This window comes from Rhinoderma darwinii, chromosome 7, assembly GCF_050947455.1.
Source record: "Rhinoderma darwinii isolate aRhiDar2 chromosome 7, aRhiDar2.hap1, whole genome shotgun sequence".
NCBI classification, from domain to species: domain Eukaryota; kingdom Metazoa; phylum Chordata; class Amphibia; order Anura; family Rhinodermatidae; genus Rhinoderma; species Rhinoderma darwinii.
In genome coordinates, this window is record NC_134693.1 from 143,470,923 (window position 1) to 143,489,662 (window position 18,740).

General features: G+C 50.1%; 1 protein-coding gene across 2 annotated transcripts in view; it reads left to right on the plus strand.

The window, feature by feature from the left end:
* The window catches only part of MAPKAPK3 (MAPK activated protein kinase 3), a 35,203-nt gene extending 21,478 nt beyond the window's left edge, over window positions 1–13,725 (plus strand). For both annotated transcript variants that reach the window (XM_075831933.1, XM_075831934.1), the window contains exons 2-10: window positions 2,991–3,130; window positions 4,957–5,021; window positions 5,558–5,637; window positions 6,463–6,589; window positions 6,698–6,773; window positions 7,114–7,238; window positions 9,070–9,155; window positions 9,541–9,621; window positions 13,352–13,725. In XM_075831933.1, the coding sequence (XP_075688048.1) occupies window positions 2,991–3,130; window positions 4,957–5,021; window positions 5,558–5,637; window positions 6,463–6,589; window positions 6,698–6,773; window positions 7,114–7,238; window positions 9,070–9,155; window positions 9,541–9,621; window positions 13,352–13,504 (933 nt within the window). In that variant the 3' untranslated portion in view covers window positions 13,505–13,725. The remainder of the gene's footprint in view (window positions 1–2,990; window positions 3,131–4,956; window positions 5,022–5,557; window positions 5,638–6,462; window positions 6,590–6,697; window positions 6,774–7,113; window positions 7,239–9,069; window positions 9,156–9,540; window positions 9,622–13,351) is intronic.
* Window positions 13,726–18,740: the final 5,015 nt, after the last annotated feature.

Here is an 18,740-nt window from a genome sequence, read left to right on the forward strand (position 1 = left end):
TAGAGAGAAGGGACAGCACTTTCCCTAGAGAAAGTCAAAGAAATTCATACTTACCGCCCGTTGTCTTGGTGACGCGTCCCTCTTTCGGCATCCAGCCCGACCTCCCTGGATGACGCGGCAGTCCATGTGACCGCTGCAGCCTGTGATTGGCCTGTGATTGGCTGCAGCCTGTTATTGGCCTGTGATTGGCTGCAGCCGTCACTTAGACTGAAACGTCATCCTGGGAGGCCGGACTGGAGACAGAAGCAGGGAGTTCTCGGTAAGTATGAACTTCTATTTTTTTTACAGGTTGCGGTATATTGGGATCGGTAGTCACTGTCCAGGGTGCAGAAACAGTTACTGCCGATCGCTTAACTCTTTCAGCACCCTGGACAGTGACTATTTACTGACGTCTCCTAGCAACGCTCCCGTCATTACGGGAGCCCCATTGACTTCCTCAGTCTGGCTGTAGACCTAGAAATACATAGGTCCAGCCAGAATGAAGAAATGTCAAGTTAAAAAAGCAAGACGCATCCGCAGCACACATAACATGTGCATGACAGCTGCGGACTTCATTGCGGAACTTAGAATCTCCATTGAAGTCAATGGAGAAATTCCGCCATGAGTCCGCAACCAGTCCGCCACTGCTCCGCAACAGACAGAGCATGCTGCGGACACCAAATTCCGCTCCGCAGCCTATGCTCCCGCAGCGGAATGTTACGCATCGTCTAAACGAACACTTCTAAATAGAAGTGGAAGGCAATGGAGAAACGGCTCCGCTGCGGATTAACGCTGCAGAGTGTCCGCAGCGGAATTCAAGAGCAATTCCGTCACGTGGGGCTTTGCCCTTACTGGCAACTCCACCCACAATAAACATTTGTGTTTTTGGGTGGAGTTTCCTTCAAGAAATTTTGTCTTTTTGGCCATCGGTCTGAGTTCGGCGTTTCATGCAGGAAGGGGTTGCCCTGGACTAGAAAAACATGGAGGTTTTCCTTTAAAACAGCGCCACACTCGTCCACAGGTTGTGTCAGGTATTGCAGCTCGGCCCTATTCACTTCAATAGATAGAGCTGCAACACCAGACACGACCCATGGACTGGGCTGGCGCTGTTTTTGGAAGAAAGCCACCATGTTTTATTAATCCTGGACAACCCCTTTAAATCCTTGTTCGCCATCATGTCGTTCCCACTCCAATCTCCTGGGGGGAGGGGGGTGTTTTTTTATGTTGCTGATGATTGTCACTCTCTACCCGCAGCAGTTTTCGTCACAATGTGACATCCCTGGCCTGATCGCAGGTTATGGCGTTCGCACGCGGCCGGGTCGTATTTTCTTCCATTTCTTCATCTGATTAGGAGCTCGAGTCGACGGCTTAGTCATTATCCGGAGCCCAGGGTGCTGGGGGAGGGGAGGGTCACCTTCAGGCTGCGCTGGACACGAAGCCTCTGCTGATCTGCGCAAAAGAGCGAACACCGATCCCAGAATGCAATTCACCACAGCAAGCGCTGTGCAGACACTAAACAAGCAGGGGATGCTGGGAGAGTTCAGCTCTGAAGCTGCAGAATCTCTGGTGTATGTACAACTTCTAGCAGCTGGGGGCCAATTGTTAGGGCCCAACGAGCCACTGCGGGAACCGTGTGTGTGGACAGTAGCGTTCTGGAAAAACAAAGCTCCCGGCAGCGAATTCACGGAAAAATACACCTGCAGCCCAATTTTCCATTACCGTCTACTGCTCCCTGTTATCAGCCAGTTCAGGCTGGGGAGAGGATGACTGTATTGTTCTTCAATGGGATGAGTGACAGGAGCCTCCCCTCCCCCATGACCCCTACTTTATGTCACATCTCCCCAGTGCTGAGAACCTTCTATATCAGCCGCTCCTCTTATTACGCTCCAGCACTGATATAAGCCCAGACTGCGAGGGTTACCGGCCCTTTAAGACGTGATTTATCCCGCACAGAATGTACCTGACACATAAACAGCTTTTCTAGAAACAATTGCGGTAATTTCCTTCATAGCAGCGGAGCGGTTCTCGTCGGCAGCGGTGGAGGATGGGCAGGCGCTGCGGAGGACGACGGAGATGTAACCGCTGTTTTCCTCGCTGTTGAGGCGTTTTCATGGCCCTGACCCGTACATTATACACCTTATATTTATCTCACTGCGGCGCGCCCGTCTCTAGGCAGAGTTACCCCTCCCCCTTCAATCACATTTATGGTCGACTGAAATTGTGAACCCCAATTTCCCAGTTCTTAAAGGGGCAGCGTATCATGTGCTCCATGTAGCAGTTCACCCCAGACTGTAGATATTGGGGGCATCAGGAGCCGGTGACTCATGGGGCGCGTCCCTGGATGAGGTGTATGTAGGGATCATGTCCCGTCCTATATGTTGCTGGTAAATAAAGCCGTGGTTTGGGGGTGAATTATTTGGGTGGAGTGAAAGCCCCTGCGTCCTGTGCGGAGAGATCAATGATCAGGTACAAGTCTGGAACCTTCAGCTCCTCTTCTGCTATATCCTCATGATAACACTTCCTGTTCTGTACTGGCAGTTCAGTGTTGTCAAAGGGACATTGTGTCACCATCAACATCTACATACAAACTAGTGGTTGGTGATTTAGATCCACGCAGTGTCCCTATGACAACACTGAGCGATCAGAGCACAGGACTGCAGACTTCTGGTCAGTTATATCATCGCTCCAGACTGAAACTGATCGTTCTGAGGTACAGACAACTGCGGAGAGGGGCCCCAGGGGCCCGGGGGTTCCAGGTATTACCATCATCTGCTTCAAATAGAATATATCTAATAAATATTTATACAGCAGAAATGATGTAGACGGTGGAGTTCCCCTTTAAGACACCTCATATAGTGATCGTTATAGAGAGGTGACAACTGCAGCAAAAAAACCACACATAAATGGAGACGAGTTGTGGGCGGAGTCACCGCTTCATATTTTTTCCTGTAATTTGATGTCTCTGCTGGAGTTCTCCTTTATTTACCTCGACCTCCTCTGTGACCCCCCAGATTCTCTATGACAGCCCCAAATCCCGGCGAGAGATGGATTACCACACCAGAGCGTCAGGGGGGCCGCACATCGTGTCCGTGCTCGACGTCTATGAGAACATCCACCGAGGGAAGCGATGTCTGCTCATTGTCATGGAGTGGTGAGAACGGCGCAGAAATGTTACAATACAACGACGTAACAAAGTGATATAATAATGTAATACAATGTAACGCAACGATACAATGTAACGCAACGATCTAATACAATGTAACGCAACGATATAATACAATGTAACGCAACGATACAATACAATGTAACGCAACGATCGATACAATACAATGTAACGCAACGATACAATACAATGTAACGCAACGATACAATACAATGTAACGCAACGATACAATACAATGTAACGCAACGGTATAATACAATGTAACGCAACGGTATAATACAATGTAACGCAACGATCTAATACAATGTAACGCAACGATACAATACAATGTAACGCAACGATCTAATACAATGTAACGCAACGATACAATACAATGTAACGCAACGATACAATACAATGTAACGCAACGATACAATACAATGTAACGCAACGATACAATACAATGTAACGCAACGGTATAATACAATGTAACACAACGGTATAATACAATGTAACACAACGGTATAATACAATGTAACACAACGGTATAATACAATGTAACACAACGGTATAATACAATGTAACACAACGGTATAATACAATGTAACACAACGATATAATACAATGTAACACAACGGTATAATACAATGTAACACAACGATATAATACAATGTAACGCAACGATATAATACAATGTAACACAACGATATAATACAATGTAACGCAACGATATAATACAATGTAACACAACGATATAATACAATGTAACGCAACGATATAATACAATGTAACACAACGATATAATACAATGTAACACAACGATATAATACAATGTAACACAACGGTATAATACAATGTAACACAACGATATAATACAATGTAACGCAACGATATAATACAATGTAACGCAACGGTATAATACAATGTAACGCAACGGTATAATACAATGTAACGCAACGATATAATACAATGTAACGCAACGATATAATACAATGTAACGCAACGATATAATACAATGTAACGCAACGATATAATACAATGTAACGCAACGATATAATACAATGTAACGCAACGATATAATACAATGTAACACAACGGTATAATACAATGTAACGCAACGGTATAATACAATGTAACACAACGGTATAATACAATGTAACACAACGATATAATACAATGTAACACAACGATACAATACAATGTAGTATATAATAGTGTGAGGAGATTGTAACATTATAACGGATATTACGGTATTATATAAACATCGCGTGTTCGGTCGTTTTCTGGAATAATATAACACGGGGTCTTCAGCCTGTCATTCTCCAGTTATTGCAAAACTACAACTCCCATCGTGTTGTGACCTCCTGCAGAGCCAAGGATATAATGGAGGCCACTGATAGGCTGAGTTCACACGTCACAGAGTTGCCACGGATTTTGTCGTGGTTTTGCCACGGATCCCGCACTTTCCATTGCAAAAGATAAAATCCACGGTGAAAATCTCCAACAAATGCGCAACACAATTAACGTTTTGAAATGTGCGCAGCGCGGTGAATTCCACCCAGAATTGTCGCGGATTTCCAGTGCAGAATCCACACAAAACTGTGCCACGTGTGAACTGATCCGTATAAAGCCACAACCTAATATAACATCTGGCAGTCGTGATAATAACCTGCACGCGGCCCCCGGCTATAGACGCGCTGGTCACGTGACTCCTGTATGTAATAGTGAACAGGACGCCACCTCGCGGGGGTCAGTGTTTTACAGCAGCTCACTTTACGGCAGCTCTCCCCTATTTCCTCCCTGTTGCTCACTGTGGCTCCCGTGTCTTGTCTTAGTATGCAGGGCGGCGAGCTCTTCACCCGGATCCAGAAGAGAGGGGACCAGGCGTTCACGGAGCGAGGTGAGGGCTGGATCAATATTTATAAATATGGCCATAGCATCCTCAATCTTACCTTGTGTTTCCATTTCACCATTTTCAAGATCTCTGCTTGCTCTTGGTGAATAGGAACATTTATAGTTTACATTCAGAGGTAGAGCAGTATCCTGCTCACACAGCTGACAGACTTGTTGGGGTATGTTCACACGGCTTATTTTCGGCTGAGTGAACATTTTTTAAGGCAGCAAAAAAGAAGTGCAGGTCACGTCTTGAGCCGTTTTTGGAGCCGTTTTTCGTTGACTATAGAAAAACTCAGCGAAAAACGTGAGTTTGATTAAAAAAACGCTGAAAATCAGGAGCTGTTCTCTTTTACATTGTAACAAACCCATCAGCTGTGTGAGCAGGATGAGGTCAAGATGGGTTTTCAGCCTCTGGATGCTAGCAATTACATCAACATTGACTGACAGCAAGCAGAGATATGATAAATAAATATGGTAAGGAATTGGTTATGGGCGGCCTCCACCTTCTAGAAATATTCTAATGATGTTATTTGTCTCCAGAGGCCTCTGAAATCATGCGGGACATCGGAATGGCCATTCAGCATCTGCACGGACTGGACATCGCTCACAGAGACGTCAAGGTGTGACCATGGGGGCGGCCCCCGCAGCTGCTGAGTGACCGTGGTGGAGGGGGTCTCTCATTCTGACTGTTCTTACTGACGGGTGTTATCTGGTGTCTCTTATTCTGACTGTTTTTACTGACGGGTGTCATCTGGTCTCTCATTCTGACTGTTCTTACTGACGGGTGTCATCTGGTGTCTCTTTTTCTGACTCTTCTTACTGATGGGTGTTATCTGGTGTCTCTTCTTCTGACTGTTCTTACTGACGGGTGTCATCTGGTCTCTCATTCTGACTGTTCTTACTGACGGGTGTTATCTGGTGTCTCTTATTCTGACTGTTCTTACTGACGGGTGTCATCTGGTGTCTCATTCTGACTGTTCTTACTGACGGGTGTCATCTGGTGTCTCATTCTGACTGTTCTTACTGACTGGTGTTATCTGGTATCTCTTATTCTGACTGTTCTTACTGACGGGTGTTATCTGGTGTCTCTTCTGACTCTTCTTACTGACGGGTGTTATCTGGTGTCTCTTCTGACTCTTCTTACTGACGGGTGTTATCTGGGGTCTCATTCTGACTGTTCTTACTGACGGGTGTCATCTGGTGTCTCATTCTGACTGTTCTTACTGACGGGTGTTATCTGGTGTCTCTTATTCTGACTGTTCTTACTGACGGGTGTTATCTGGGGTCTCTTATTCTGACTGTTCTTACTGACGGGTGTTATCTGGGGTCTCTTATTCTGACTGTTCTTACTGACGGGTGTTATCTGGGGTCTCTTATTCTGACTGTTCTTACTGACGGGTGTTCTCTGGTGTCTCTTCTTCTGATTTCTCCCCTGGATCCTCCAGCCTGAGAATCTCCTCTACACGTCCAGGGACAGTAACGCGGAGCTGAAGATCACGGATTTTGGCTTTTCTAAGGAGACGACGATTCAGAACGCGCTGCAGACCCCGTGCTACACTCCGTACTACGTGGGTGAGTGCAGGGGGAGGTAGTAAATAGGGCGGCCGGGGATTCCTGGGTGTCGTTTTTTCCAGTCATTCAGCCACTGACACATTGTAACAGCTCCTCTCCTCTTTGCAGCTCCTGAGGTGCTGGGTCCAGAGAAGTATGACAAGTCATGTGACATGTGGTCGCTGGGGGTCATCATGTATATCCTGTAAGTGTAACGCACTGTGCCCCTCATTACTGGCTGCCGCTCATCCACCCCTCTCCGTGACTCTTCTCAGTCCTATTAGTCTGGGTGACAATATTATGGCCACTATAGGGATTGTCACCCAGCTTTCCATGGATTCTGAATGGGTCTGCCTAGTTATGCAGCAATTTGGGGACATGGGGGGCATCACTGCAAAATGTTTCCATTCTGTAGCTTGGGAAAGCCGGGTGCCATATCCTGCAGGAGCTGTAATCACCATAGTGGTCGTCACCCAGCTTTCCCAGATCCCAGAGTGTTTGAGATCAGGAAGCAGTAACCGGTTGTGGTCTGTTCTGATCCGCAGGCTCTGCGGTTACCCTCCTTTCTATTCAAACACGGGCCAGGCCATCTCCCCCGGGATGAAGAAGAGAATCCGTATGGGGCAGTATGAATTCCCAGCACCGGAGTGGAACGAGGTGTCAGACGAAGGTTCGTTGCCTTAAAGGGGCCTTCCGCCGTTTTCTAATTATCCGCTTGGAACTTGTGTAAAAGTTATTTGTGCATTTCAGACATTTTGTTGTGTCCTTTTCTCCAGTCACACCCAAAGCTGCTTTCAAAATTCTGCTGGCTGCCATTAAAAAAAAAAAAAAAAAAAAAAAAGGACCGCAGATTAGCTCCACCCCCGCTGACAGACATGTGACCTAACAGCTTGTAACTGTGCACAGGAAACCAGCAGAATGTACTGCTCCGGATGTGACTGGAGTATAATGCGGGCTGCAAATCAAGATCAGTAGAAGAAAAGTTCAGAAATGTTACTTGCAGATTATAACTGAGGAATGTTAAAAATGCCACAATTATATAAAAGAATTGTAATAATGTCAGGTGGAGCAGACCCTGTTGTAATAATGTCAGGTGGAGCAGACCCTGTTGTAATAATGTCAGGTGGAGCAGACCCTGTTGTAATAATGTCAGGTGGAGCAGACCCTGTTGTAATTTGTGGCCACTTTACAGGGTTTTACCAGCATGGAAACAATGTCATAACAGTCAGTAATTGGCGCTCATAATCTGTGGTAAACGTTACACTAAAGTCTGCTTAACACCTCGGCGACATGCGCTGTAAATGTGCGGCGTGGGAGCCAGTATTTGCGCCGCTGTGGTCAGAATCACAGCAGTTGTGCCCGTGCTCTCTCCGGTGGGGGACGGGGGTGTTAGCGGGTGCGATTGAAAGTCGCCAACCCGCAGCAACGGCCGGAATCAGAGAAAACACAGATCTTGGCCGTTTAACCCTTGTAATACGGCGATCATGGGATCACAGGGGGGAGAGGATCAATCTTGTGGGCGGTCGTCGGCGATTATAAGGAATCTGAGAATGGCCCCCGCGCTGCCCTGTGGAAGCCGCTGCCCTGTGGAAGCCGCTGTCGCCCCGCGCTGCCCTGTGGAAGCCGCTGTCGCCCCGCGCTGCCCTGTGGAAGCCGCTGTCGCCCCCGCGCTGTCCTGTGGAAGCCGCTGTCGCCCCCGCGCTGTCCTGTGGAAGCCGCTGTCGCCCCCGCGCTGCCCTGTGGAAGCCGCTGTCGACCCCGCGCTGCCCTGTGGAAGCCGCTGTCGCCCCCGCGCTGTCCTGTGGAAGCCGCTGTCGCCCCCGCGCTGCCCTGTGGAAGCCGCTGTCGACCCCGCGCTGCCCTGTGGAAGCCGCTGTCGCCCCCGCGCTGTCCTGTGGAAGCCGCTGTCGCCCCCGCGCTGTCCTGTGGAAGCCGCTGTCGCCCCCGCGCTGCCCTGTGGAAGCCGCTGTCGACCCCGCGCTGCCCTGTGGAAGCCGCTGTCGCCCCCACGCTGTCCTGTGGAAGCCGCTGTCGACCCCGCGCTGCCCTGTGGAAGCCGCTGTCGCCCCCACGCTGTCCTGTGGAAGCCGCTGTCGCCCCCGCGCTGCCTGGACATTGTACAACCGTTTATATTAAAAGCCATAAAATATAAAAAAAATCCCCTGAATCGCTAAAACCGACCAAAAAATGTAAAACGGAATTCCAGGTGTTCGGAGAAAACTGAAAAAAACCGCAAAATAAAAACGTAATAGAAATTTTTTGCAAATTCCGCTTTAAAAATAATTATAACGGTAACTTCTACGTGCCGCCCATCCGAAACGCAAAAAACACGACTTCACGCGGCGTCAGCGGAAAAAAAAGTTTTGTCTCTCGTAATTCAGTCAGGTAAAAAAATCCGCTACGTCCTAATGGCCAAAGGGTAAACCGCAGCGCTCACTGTGATTGGTGGGGACGGGTTTCACGGACTTGTGTGTAATCTCCTGCCCATCCTCCGTCCACAGCTAAACAGATGATCCAGCACCTTCTGAGGACGGAGCCGACCGAGAGGATGACGATCACCCAGTTCATGAACCACCGCTGGATAAACGTACGTCCAGCTCATCCGTGGGTGGGGCAGATTTGTCCGTAGATCGGGGGGGGGGGGGGGGTCATACACTTATAAAACGTCTCCCATGATAAATGTCTCACATCGGGGTCACACTTGGGGTTCTTATTTGTGACTGCCGCCAAAGATCAGATCTCAGGGTCAGGGGTCGCATGGAAACCTGATGACGTTTCTATAAGGTGGAAGGTTATGTGAGGAGTCATAGTTTTACCCACAAGGTGGCGCTGTGTGACGTACACCTGCAGCACATCTCTCCGCCTGCAGACTGTCGACACTTCAGGTTTTTCTTCCCCACATCTATCCCTATTTGTTATGTAACAGTCCAGTCGTATGTTGAGTCCTTGGTGACTGTGTTTCTTGTCTACAGCAATCTATGGCGGTTCCTCAGACTCCACTCCACACAGCCCGGGTCCTGCAGGAGGACAAAGAACACTGGGATGAAGTGAAGGTGGGTGGTTATCCCGTGAACAACGCAACACACTGCCTGAAGTCTCAATCCCAGACCCTCTCCTCTCGATCTCCTCACCCTGATCCCAGATCTTCTCCCCCTGATCCCAGATCTTCTCCCCCTGATCCCAGATCTTCTCCCCCTGATCCCAGATCTCCTCCCTCTGATCTCTCCCTGATCCCAAATCTTCTCCCTCTGAACTCCTCACCCAGATCTTTTCCCTCTGATCTCCTCACTCTGATCTCTCCCTGATGCCAGATCTTCTCACCCTGATCCCAGATCTCCTCCCCCTGATCTCTCCCTGATCCCAAATCTTCTCCCTCTGATCTCCTCACCCAGATCTTCTCCCTCTGATCTCCTCACCCAGATCTTCTCCCTCTGATCTCCTCTTCCTGATCCCAGACCTTCTCCTGATCTCAAATCTGCACCAGATCTTCTCTATCTGATCTCAAATTTTCTCCAGATCTCCTCCTGATCTCCTATTCCTGATCCTAGATCTTCTCTTTCTGATCCCTGATCTTCTGATTCCATTACTAGTCCTGATCTTCTCTTCCTCAGATTCTAGATTTTTCCTTCATCTGATTCTAGATCTTCTCCCCACATTTTAGCTCTCCTCATCCTGATCTAATATTCTCCACCTGAACTCATATTTTCTCTTCTTCGTCTTCTCTCTCTCTGATCCTTGATTTTTCTATCCCATTGTTCTTCTTCCTCCTCTCATTCTAGATGTTTTCCACCCGATCTTCTCATCGATCCCAGATTTTAATCCTCATATATTTTATTGATCGCAGTTCTTCTCCCTTTGCTATTTTCTATGATTCCGGATCTCTTCCTTATCCTACATCTTCTCATTTTGATCTCCTTTCCTTGTTCCTTTATTTCTTACCCAGTTTACAGCTCTCCACATCCTGATCTCTACCTGATCCTTCTACCCTAATCCCAATGATCTTCTTTGTCTGATTCCAGACCTTTTCCTTCTGATCCTTTCTTCCGGATATGACCCTCCTGATTTTTTGTGATCCTCATTCCATGATCTCAGGTCTTTTCCAGTTGATCTTCTCTCTGATCCTAGATCTCCACTTTCTACCCCAGCTCTTCTCCTCCTGGTCTTCTGTCTCTTGGCCCATTTTCCATGGGGCAAAACAGGAGGAGAAACTCTCTCCTGGGTCTTGTCCTTGTTCCCCTCTCTCCCGCCTCTTGTCCTTGTTCCCCTCTCTCCCGCCTCTTGTCCTTGTTCCCCTCTCTCCCGCCTCTTGTCCTTGTTCCCCTCTCTCCCGCCTCTTGTCCTTGTTCCCCTCTCTCCAGGGTCTTGTCCTTGTTCCCCTCTCTCCCGCCTCTTGTCCTTGTTCCCCTCTCTCCCGCCTCTTGTCCTTGTTCCCCTCTCTCCCGCGTCTTGTCCTTGTTCCCCTCTCTCCCGCGTCTTGTCCTTGTTCCCCTCTCTCCCGCGTCTTGTCCTTGTTCCCCTCTCTCCCGCGTCTTGTCCTTGTTCCCCTCTCTCCCGCGTCTTGTCCTTGTTCCCCTCTCTCCCGCGTCTTGTCCTTGTTCCCCTCTCTCCCGCGTCTTGTCCTTGTTCCCCTCTCTCCCGCGTCTTGTCCTTGTTCCCCTCTCTCCCGCGTCTTGTCCTTGTTCCCTTCTCTCCCGTGTCTTGTCCTTGCTCCCCTCTCTCCCGCGTCTTGTCCTTGTTCCCCTCTCTCCCGTGTCTTGTCCTTGTTCCCTTCTCTCCCGCCTCTTGTCCTGGTTCCCCTCTCTCCCGCGTCTTGTCCTGGTTCCCCTCTCTCCCGCCTCTTGTCCTTGTTCCCCTCTCTCCCGCCTCTTGTCCTTGTTCCCCTCTCTCCAGGGTCTTGTCCTTGTTCCCCTCTCTCCAGGGTCTTGTCCTTGTTCCCCTCTCTCCCGCCGCTTGTCCTTGTTCCCCTCTCTCCCGCGTCTTGTCCTTGTTCCCCTCTCTCCCGCGTCTTGTCCTTGTTCCCCTCTCTCCCGCGTCTTGTCCTTGTTCCCCTCTCTCCCGCGTCTTGTCCCCCTCTCTCCCGCGTCTTGTCCTTGTTCCCCTCTCTCCCGCGTCTTGTCCTTGTTCCCCTCTCTCCCGCGTCTTGTCCTTGTCCCCCTCTCTCCCGCATCTTGTCCTTGTCCCCCTCTCTCCCGCGTCTTGTCGTTGTTCCCCTCTCTCCCGCGTCTTGTCCTTGTTCCCCTCTCTCCCGCGTCTTGTCCTTGTTCCCCTCTCTCCCGCCTCTTGTCCTTGTCCCCCTCTCTCCCGCGTCTTGTCCTTGTTCCCCTCTCTCCCGCGTCTTGTCCTTGTTCCCCTCTCTCCCGCCTCTTGTCCTTGTTCCCCTCTCCCGCCTCTTGTCCTTGTTCCCCTCTCTCCCGCGTCTTGTCCTTGTTCCCCTCTCTCCCGCGTCTTGTCCTTGTTCCCCTCTCTCCCGCGTCTTGTCCTTGTCCCCCTCTCTCCCGCGTCTTGTTCTTGTTCCCCTCTCTCCCGCCTCTTGTCCTTGCTCCCCTCTCTCCCGCGTCTTGTCCTTGTTCCCCTCTCTCCCGCGTCTTGTCCTTGTCCCCCTCTCTCCCGCCTCTTGTCCTTGTCCCCCTCTCTCCCGCCTCTTGTCCTTGTCCCCCTCTCTCCCGCGTCTTGTCCTTGTTCCCCTCTCTCCCGCGTCTTGTCCTTATCCCCCTCTCTCCCGCCTCTTGTCCTTGTTCCCCTCTCTCCCGCCTCTTGTCCTTGTTCCCCTCTCTCCCGCGTCTTGTCCTTGTCCCCCTCTCTCCCGCGTCTTGTCCTTGTCCCCCTCTCTCCCGCGTCTTGTCCTTGTCCCCCTCGTCTTGTCCTTGTTCCCCTCTCTCCAGGGTCTTGTCCTTGTTCCCCTCTCTCCCGCGTCTTGTCCTTGTTCCCCTCTCTCCCGCGTCTTGTCCTTGTCCCCCTCTCTCCCGCGTCTTGTCCTTGTCCCCCTCTCTCCCGCCTCTTGTCCTTGTTCCCCTCTCTCCCGCGTCTTGTCCTTGTTCCCCTCTCTCCCGCGTCTTGTCCTTGTTCCCCTCTCTCCCGCGTCTTGTCCTTGTCCCCCTCTCTCCCGCGTCTTGTCCTTGTCCCCCTCTCTCCCGCGTCTTGTCCTTGTCCCCCTCTCTCCCGCGTCTTGTCCTTGTTCCCCTCTCTCCCGCGTCTTGTCCTTGTCCCCCTCTCTCCCGCGTCTTGTTCTTGTCTCCCTCTCTCCCGCGTCTTGTCCTTGTCCCCCTCTCTCCCGCCTCTTGTCCTTGTCCCCCTCTCTCCCGCCTCTTGTCCTTGTCCCCCTCTCTCCCGCCTCTTGTCCTTGTCCCCCTCTCTCCCGCCTCTTGTCCTTGTTCCCCTCTCTCCCGCGTCTTGTCCTTGTTCCCCTCTCTCCCGCGTCTTGTCCTTGTCCCCCTCTCTCCCGCGTCTTGTCCTTGTCCCCCTCTCTCCCGCGTCTTGTCCTTGTCCCCCTCTCTCCCGCGTCTTGTCCTTGTCCCCCTCTCTCCCGCGTCTTGTCCTTGTCCCCCTCTCTCCCGCGTCTTGTTCTTGTTTCCCTCTCTCCCGCGTCTTGTCCTTGTCCCCCTCTCTCCCGCGTCTTGTCCTTGTCCCCCTCTCTCCCGCGTCTTGTCCTTGTTCCCCTCTCTCCCGCGTCTTGTCCTTGTCCCCCTCTCTCCCGCGTCTTGTCCTTGTCCCCCTCTCTCCCGCGTCTTGTTCTTGTTCCCCTCTCTGTGCTCTGATTTTCTCCTCACTTTCTTCTCTCCTCAGGAGGAAATGACCAGTGCTTTGGCCACCATGAGAGTCGACTACGACCAAGTGAAGATAAAAGATCTGAACTCGTCCACCAACAGATTACTAAACAAACGCCGCAAGAAACAAACTGATGGGACGGCGCCTCCTGCTGGCTGCAACAACCAATAGGACTGAAGGAAACGCTGCAGAGCGGGGGGTTGTGACTGTGCTGAGGGCACTGAAGTGTTGTCAGAGGGTCGGAGTCTGTGTGACTTTTCACTATTGTTATGGTCTTTTGTTTTACAGTTTTAATATTTTCAAGGCTCCGCTGTGGGCTCGCGCTCCAGGTGTGTACATACCTATACAGGTTTATGGAAATTGACTGTTGATAAAACATTTTTGTCTCAGGATGTTTATATGAATTATTTATAGCAGTCACATCAGGAATCACTGTCCCCATGGAAGGGTCCGGGCAGAGGGTCTTTCTTCATCCCCACATTAATTACAATATGATGCCATCTACCCCCTAGACACAACCGGGCTCTTAACCCACTAACTCATCCACCATGGCTTTTAAACCTTTCCTCGTCACCTGTATGCAGCACCCGGCCCAGAGCAACTATTTATCTCTCCACTGTCGTGTTTTCCCTCATATTCCTCCATGCGCTGAATCACTCCCCTAACGGAGGGTCTTCTAACACTGCTCACCCTGAGCCCCCCTGGTGCATGAATAGAATGCCAGAACTGCGGTGAAGACTGACACTCTTTCAGTGTAGTAGGAGTATCCCACCTATGGACGGTGCAATGAGGCCCCTTAGTAGTTGTCACTCAGCATATGTCCCCCATGTAGATCAAGAAACCGCTGAATAGAAGATTAAAAGACTCCGCAGGGAAAGACGACTCGGGGGATGAGGGGAGTTTTAGTTTTTTTCCAATTTTTTTTATAATTCTTACTTTATGCGGAAACCTGCAGACGACTGAGCAATGAATGGAGAGTGAATTCTGATTACCGGGCGGATGATGGGGGTTCTTGTCATGTGGAAGTAATAATTGGGACGAGTCTACTCACCCTCGGCAATGTAAGATTTTGGTAAATGTCACTGAGGGCTCCGGCGTCTCGATGAGCAATTTACGTCCCCGGGGGCTGGGATTCTGCGATGACCTCTGACCTGGAGATGACGTCACGTCCAAGATGCTGCCGGTGGAAAATCAAGAGAAACAATCACAAAGACGAAGACATAAGACCACGCGACACACTGTGACAACCACCTCAGCAGTGGCACCCGACCTGCGGCCCTTCAACTGCTACAAAACCACACTGCCCAGCATGCCCCACAGCTGGCACCGCTGCCCTGTAGGAAACGCACGCAGCCGGGAAACACGGATCATCAGCATTTGGTGACGACAAACATTTTTTTTTTTTCACAATTCACAAAATAAGGCAAAATCTTTTATTGTAACCGCACAATTATTGTGTAACACTCAGTTCTGAGCAAACAAAATTCCTATTTGTGCCCACGTCACCTTTGTATATAAAGTCCTGGGGTGTCCAGTGTGATTTACAAAGCGATGGACCTGGGGCCGCGTTCACACAAGGAGCTTGTTTTTAGGCATTTTTACTGCAGTTGTCAATGTGGATCTACGGTATAAGGCCTCATTCACACGACAGTGAAAAAAAATGTCCATTTAAAACTGATCAACTGTCAGTATTTCATGGCCGTTTTGCATCAGTTTGTCTCTAAATTTTCATCCATTTCAAGTCCGTCTGTCCGTTTTTAATAGCCGTTTGACATCCATTTTGCATCAGTTTTTCATGGCCGTTAAAAAAACTGATGAATTTCATTGGTCAGTCTTTTTTTGTCCCAACCCCCTGAAAACAACCAAAGGAAGGTCACATGTTCACCTAGACACTATTTACAGCCTCCCTGTATATGATGTCACGCGCCTCCCTGTATATGATGTCACACACCTCCCTGTATATGATGCCACACGCCCCCTGTATATGATGCCACGCACCTCCCTGTATATGATGCCACACACCTCCCTGTAGATGATGCCACACACCTCCTGTATATGATGCCACACACCTCCCTGTAGATGATGCCACACACCTCCCTGTATATGATGCCACACCTGCCTCCCTGTAGATGATGCCACACCAGCCTGCCTGTACATGATGCCACACCTGCCTCCCTGTAGATGATGCCACACCAGCCTCCCTGTAGATGATGCCACACCAGCCTCCCTGTAGATGATGCCACACCTGCCTCCCTGTAGATGATGCCACACCAGCCTCCCTGTAGATGATGCCACACCAGCCTGCCTGTAGATGATGCCACACCTGCCTCCCTGTAGATGATGCCACACCAGCCTCCCTGTAGATGATGCCACACCAGCCTCCCTGTAGATGATGCCACACCAGCCTCCCTGTAGATGATGCCACACCAGCCTCCCTGTAGATGATGCCACACCTGCCTCCCTGTAGATGATGCCACACCAGCCTCCCTGTAGATGATGCCACACCTGCCTCCCTGTAGATGATGCCACACCAGCCTCCCTGTAGATGATGCCACACCAGCCTCCCTGTAGATGATGCCACACCAGCCTCCCTGTAGATGATGCCACACCTGCCTCCCTGTAGATGATGCCACACCAGCCTCCCTGTAGATGAAGCCACACCAGCCTCCCTGTAGATGATGCCACACCAGCCTCCCTGTAGATGCCACACCAGCCTCCCTGTAGATCGTGCCACATACTCACGAGAGCAGCGCCGTCTCTCCTCTTCTTCACGGGCTCATAGACTTCTATTGGCGACGGGTGCCTTCCCGTTTTCTCACGGGAAGGTGCCCGTGCCGTTGAAAAAGATAGAACATGTCCTATTTCAGGCCGTAATAACGGCACGGACAGTCCATAGAAGTCTATGGAGCTCTCGTAATAACGGGTGGCTACATGTGTGCACCCGTCATTACGGCAGCGTTGCTAAGCGACGTCAGTAAATAGTCACTGTCCAGGGAGCTGAAAGAGTTAACTGATCGGCAGTAACTCAGCACCCTGGACAGTGACTACCGATCAGTATAAACCTGTAAAAAATAAAAATAAAAGACGTTCATACTTACCGGCAACTTCCTGCTTCCTCCAGTCCGGTCTCCCGCCCGTTGCCTTGGTGACGCGTCCCTCTCGACATCCGGCCCGAAGTCCTGGATGACGTTTCAGGCCATGTGACCGCTGCAGCCAATCACAGCTCAATCACAGGCTGCAGCGGTCACATGGACTGCCGCGTCATCCAGGGATGTCGGGCTGGATGTGAAGAGAGGGACGCGTCACCAAGACAACGGCCGGGTAAGTATGAATTTCTTTAACTTTTATTACAGAAAAGGCTGTCCCTTCTCTCTATCCTGCACTGATAGAGAGAAGGGGCTGCCGATTAGTGCAGCGCTATTTTGCCGCCAAAAACGTGCCCGTAAATACAGGTGGAATACGGGTGACACCGGACCCATATTTACGAGCACGGGTTCGTAAATACTGGTGCCAAACGGGTGGAATACGTGTGACACCGGACCCGTATTTACGCCAGTATTTACGGGTGGGAAAAAATACGGTCGTGTGCATGAGGCCTTCTGTAGCTGATATTAGAGGGGTTCTCATCTGCAGCATTGTCCCCCCTCCCCCGTGTGTGGACCCGACCTGAACGATGAACCGACTTCTGTCCGACTTCAGGTCATATAAATAATAAAGGAGAAGTCGCCAAAACTCGACGTCGTTCATGTAAATCCGCTTTGTTCTGAGCATAATTTTACATCGCGGTCTCTTCAGGGTCATATGTGGCGCCGTTTTGCCAAAAAGCAGTAAAATATTTGACACGTATCAGCACAGGAGAGGGATTTGTGCAGTTGCTGTGTTCAGCTCACAGAGGATTGTTCTGATTGGATACATTGTAACAAACCCTCAGCTGTGAGAAGTATTAGGTCAGGACAGGTTTGAAAACCGTAACGTTCCCATTCACTGACAGCAACTAATGATCTTGAACTTTGTAATTAAGAAATTGAAAGACTTAGGCCTCATTCACACGAACGTATTTTTGCAGACCCATTCATTTCTATGGGCCCATGCACACGACCGTGGACGGCGCAGGAGCCTGGACCGCAAAAAAGAAGGGACATGTCTTATTACGGCCGTGTTCTGCGGTCCAGGCTCATAGAAATTAATGCCACGCGGCCATGTGCAAGGCCTGCGATTTGCCGGCGGCTCGCGGGTGACACTCCATGGCCGGCTGACCCAAAAATCACGGCCGTGTACATGAGGCCTCAGACTGGGTGGACATGATGCGTTTTTTTTTTTGCTTTGGTAGATAAACTCCCATGTCTCTCAATCAGGGTATGTGCACACGTAGTGTTTCAGACGTTTTTCGGGCCGTAAACGTCCCGAAAAACTGCTGAAAACATTGGCGAAAACGACGTTCTGTTCCGACGGGCCGATTTTTATGCGGCTCAATAAAAAAATGGCCGAGAAACAGAAGCGCAGGTCACTTCAGCCGTTTTTGGAGCGGTTTCTCATAGACTCTAGAAAAACGGCTGTAAAAAACTCAGCGAAAAACGCGAATATGATGAAAAAAACGGCTGAAAATCAGGAGCTTTTTTCCCTTGAAAACCGCTCCGTATTTTCAGATGGTTTTGAGTTTGTGTGTGCACGAAGCCGAAGAGTTCATCATCCAAAACAAAGTAAACGTGCTAAAAGTGCAACAAAAACTCACCATATGAACCCAGCCTTAGAGTATATTCACATGGTGCAGTTAAATGACGGTTAATTACTGGAAAACCGAGAAATTTTGTGGCAATTGCTGCAATAGAACGCGATTTGACCGCATCTCGTGAATAGACCCAAAGTCTGGGGGTGTTAGCAGGTGCGGACAACTGTGACAGACCTCAGAGTGTTTCCATAATACAGACGCTAAACTGCCCCCCAAAACGCCAAATGAGGGCAGACAAGAAAGCACTTCCTGGTTCTGTGAAGTCACATGACCCCTGCCAGCCAGTCAGCAGCTCTGAAAAGAATCATGTGACACAGTCTGTAACTATAGTGTGTGTCACATGATCTTCTTGAGAACTGCCAACTGGCTGAGAGAGATCATATGATGCGCCATGTGACGCCACAGAACCAGGAAGTGCTTTCTTTTCTGTTTGGCACTTTATTAGGGGATCACTCTGAGATCTGTCCCCGTTGTCCGCACCTCGTACCATCGCCAGAGATAGATCCAGGGAGACTCGTCCACTCCAGGTATAACTCCTCTCAGGACAACAACCTCTTCATTATCTGCATGATCCGCTGTCTGTAGACTATAACGCAGTTTGCTCTCTGGCCACTAGAGGGCGACACACCGCAACCTATTAATATCTCACATTGTCTGAAATTATGGATCGGCCTCTAT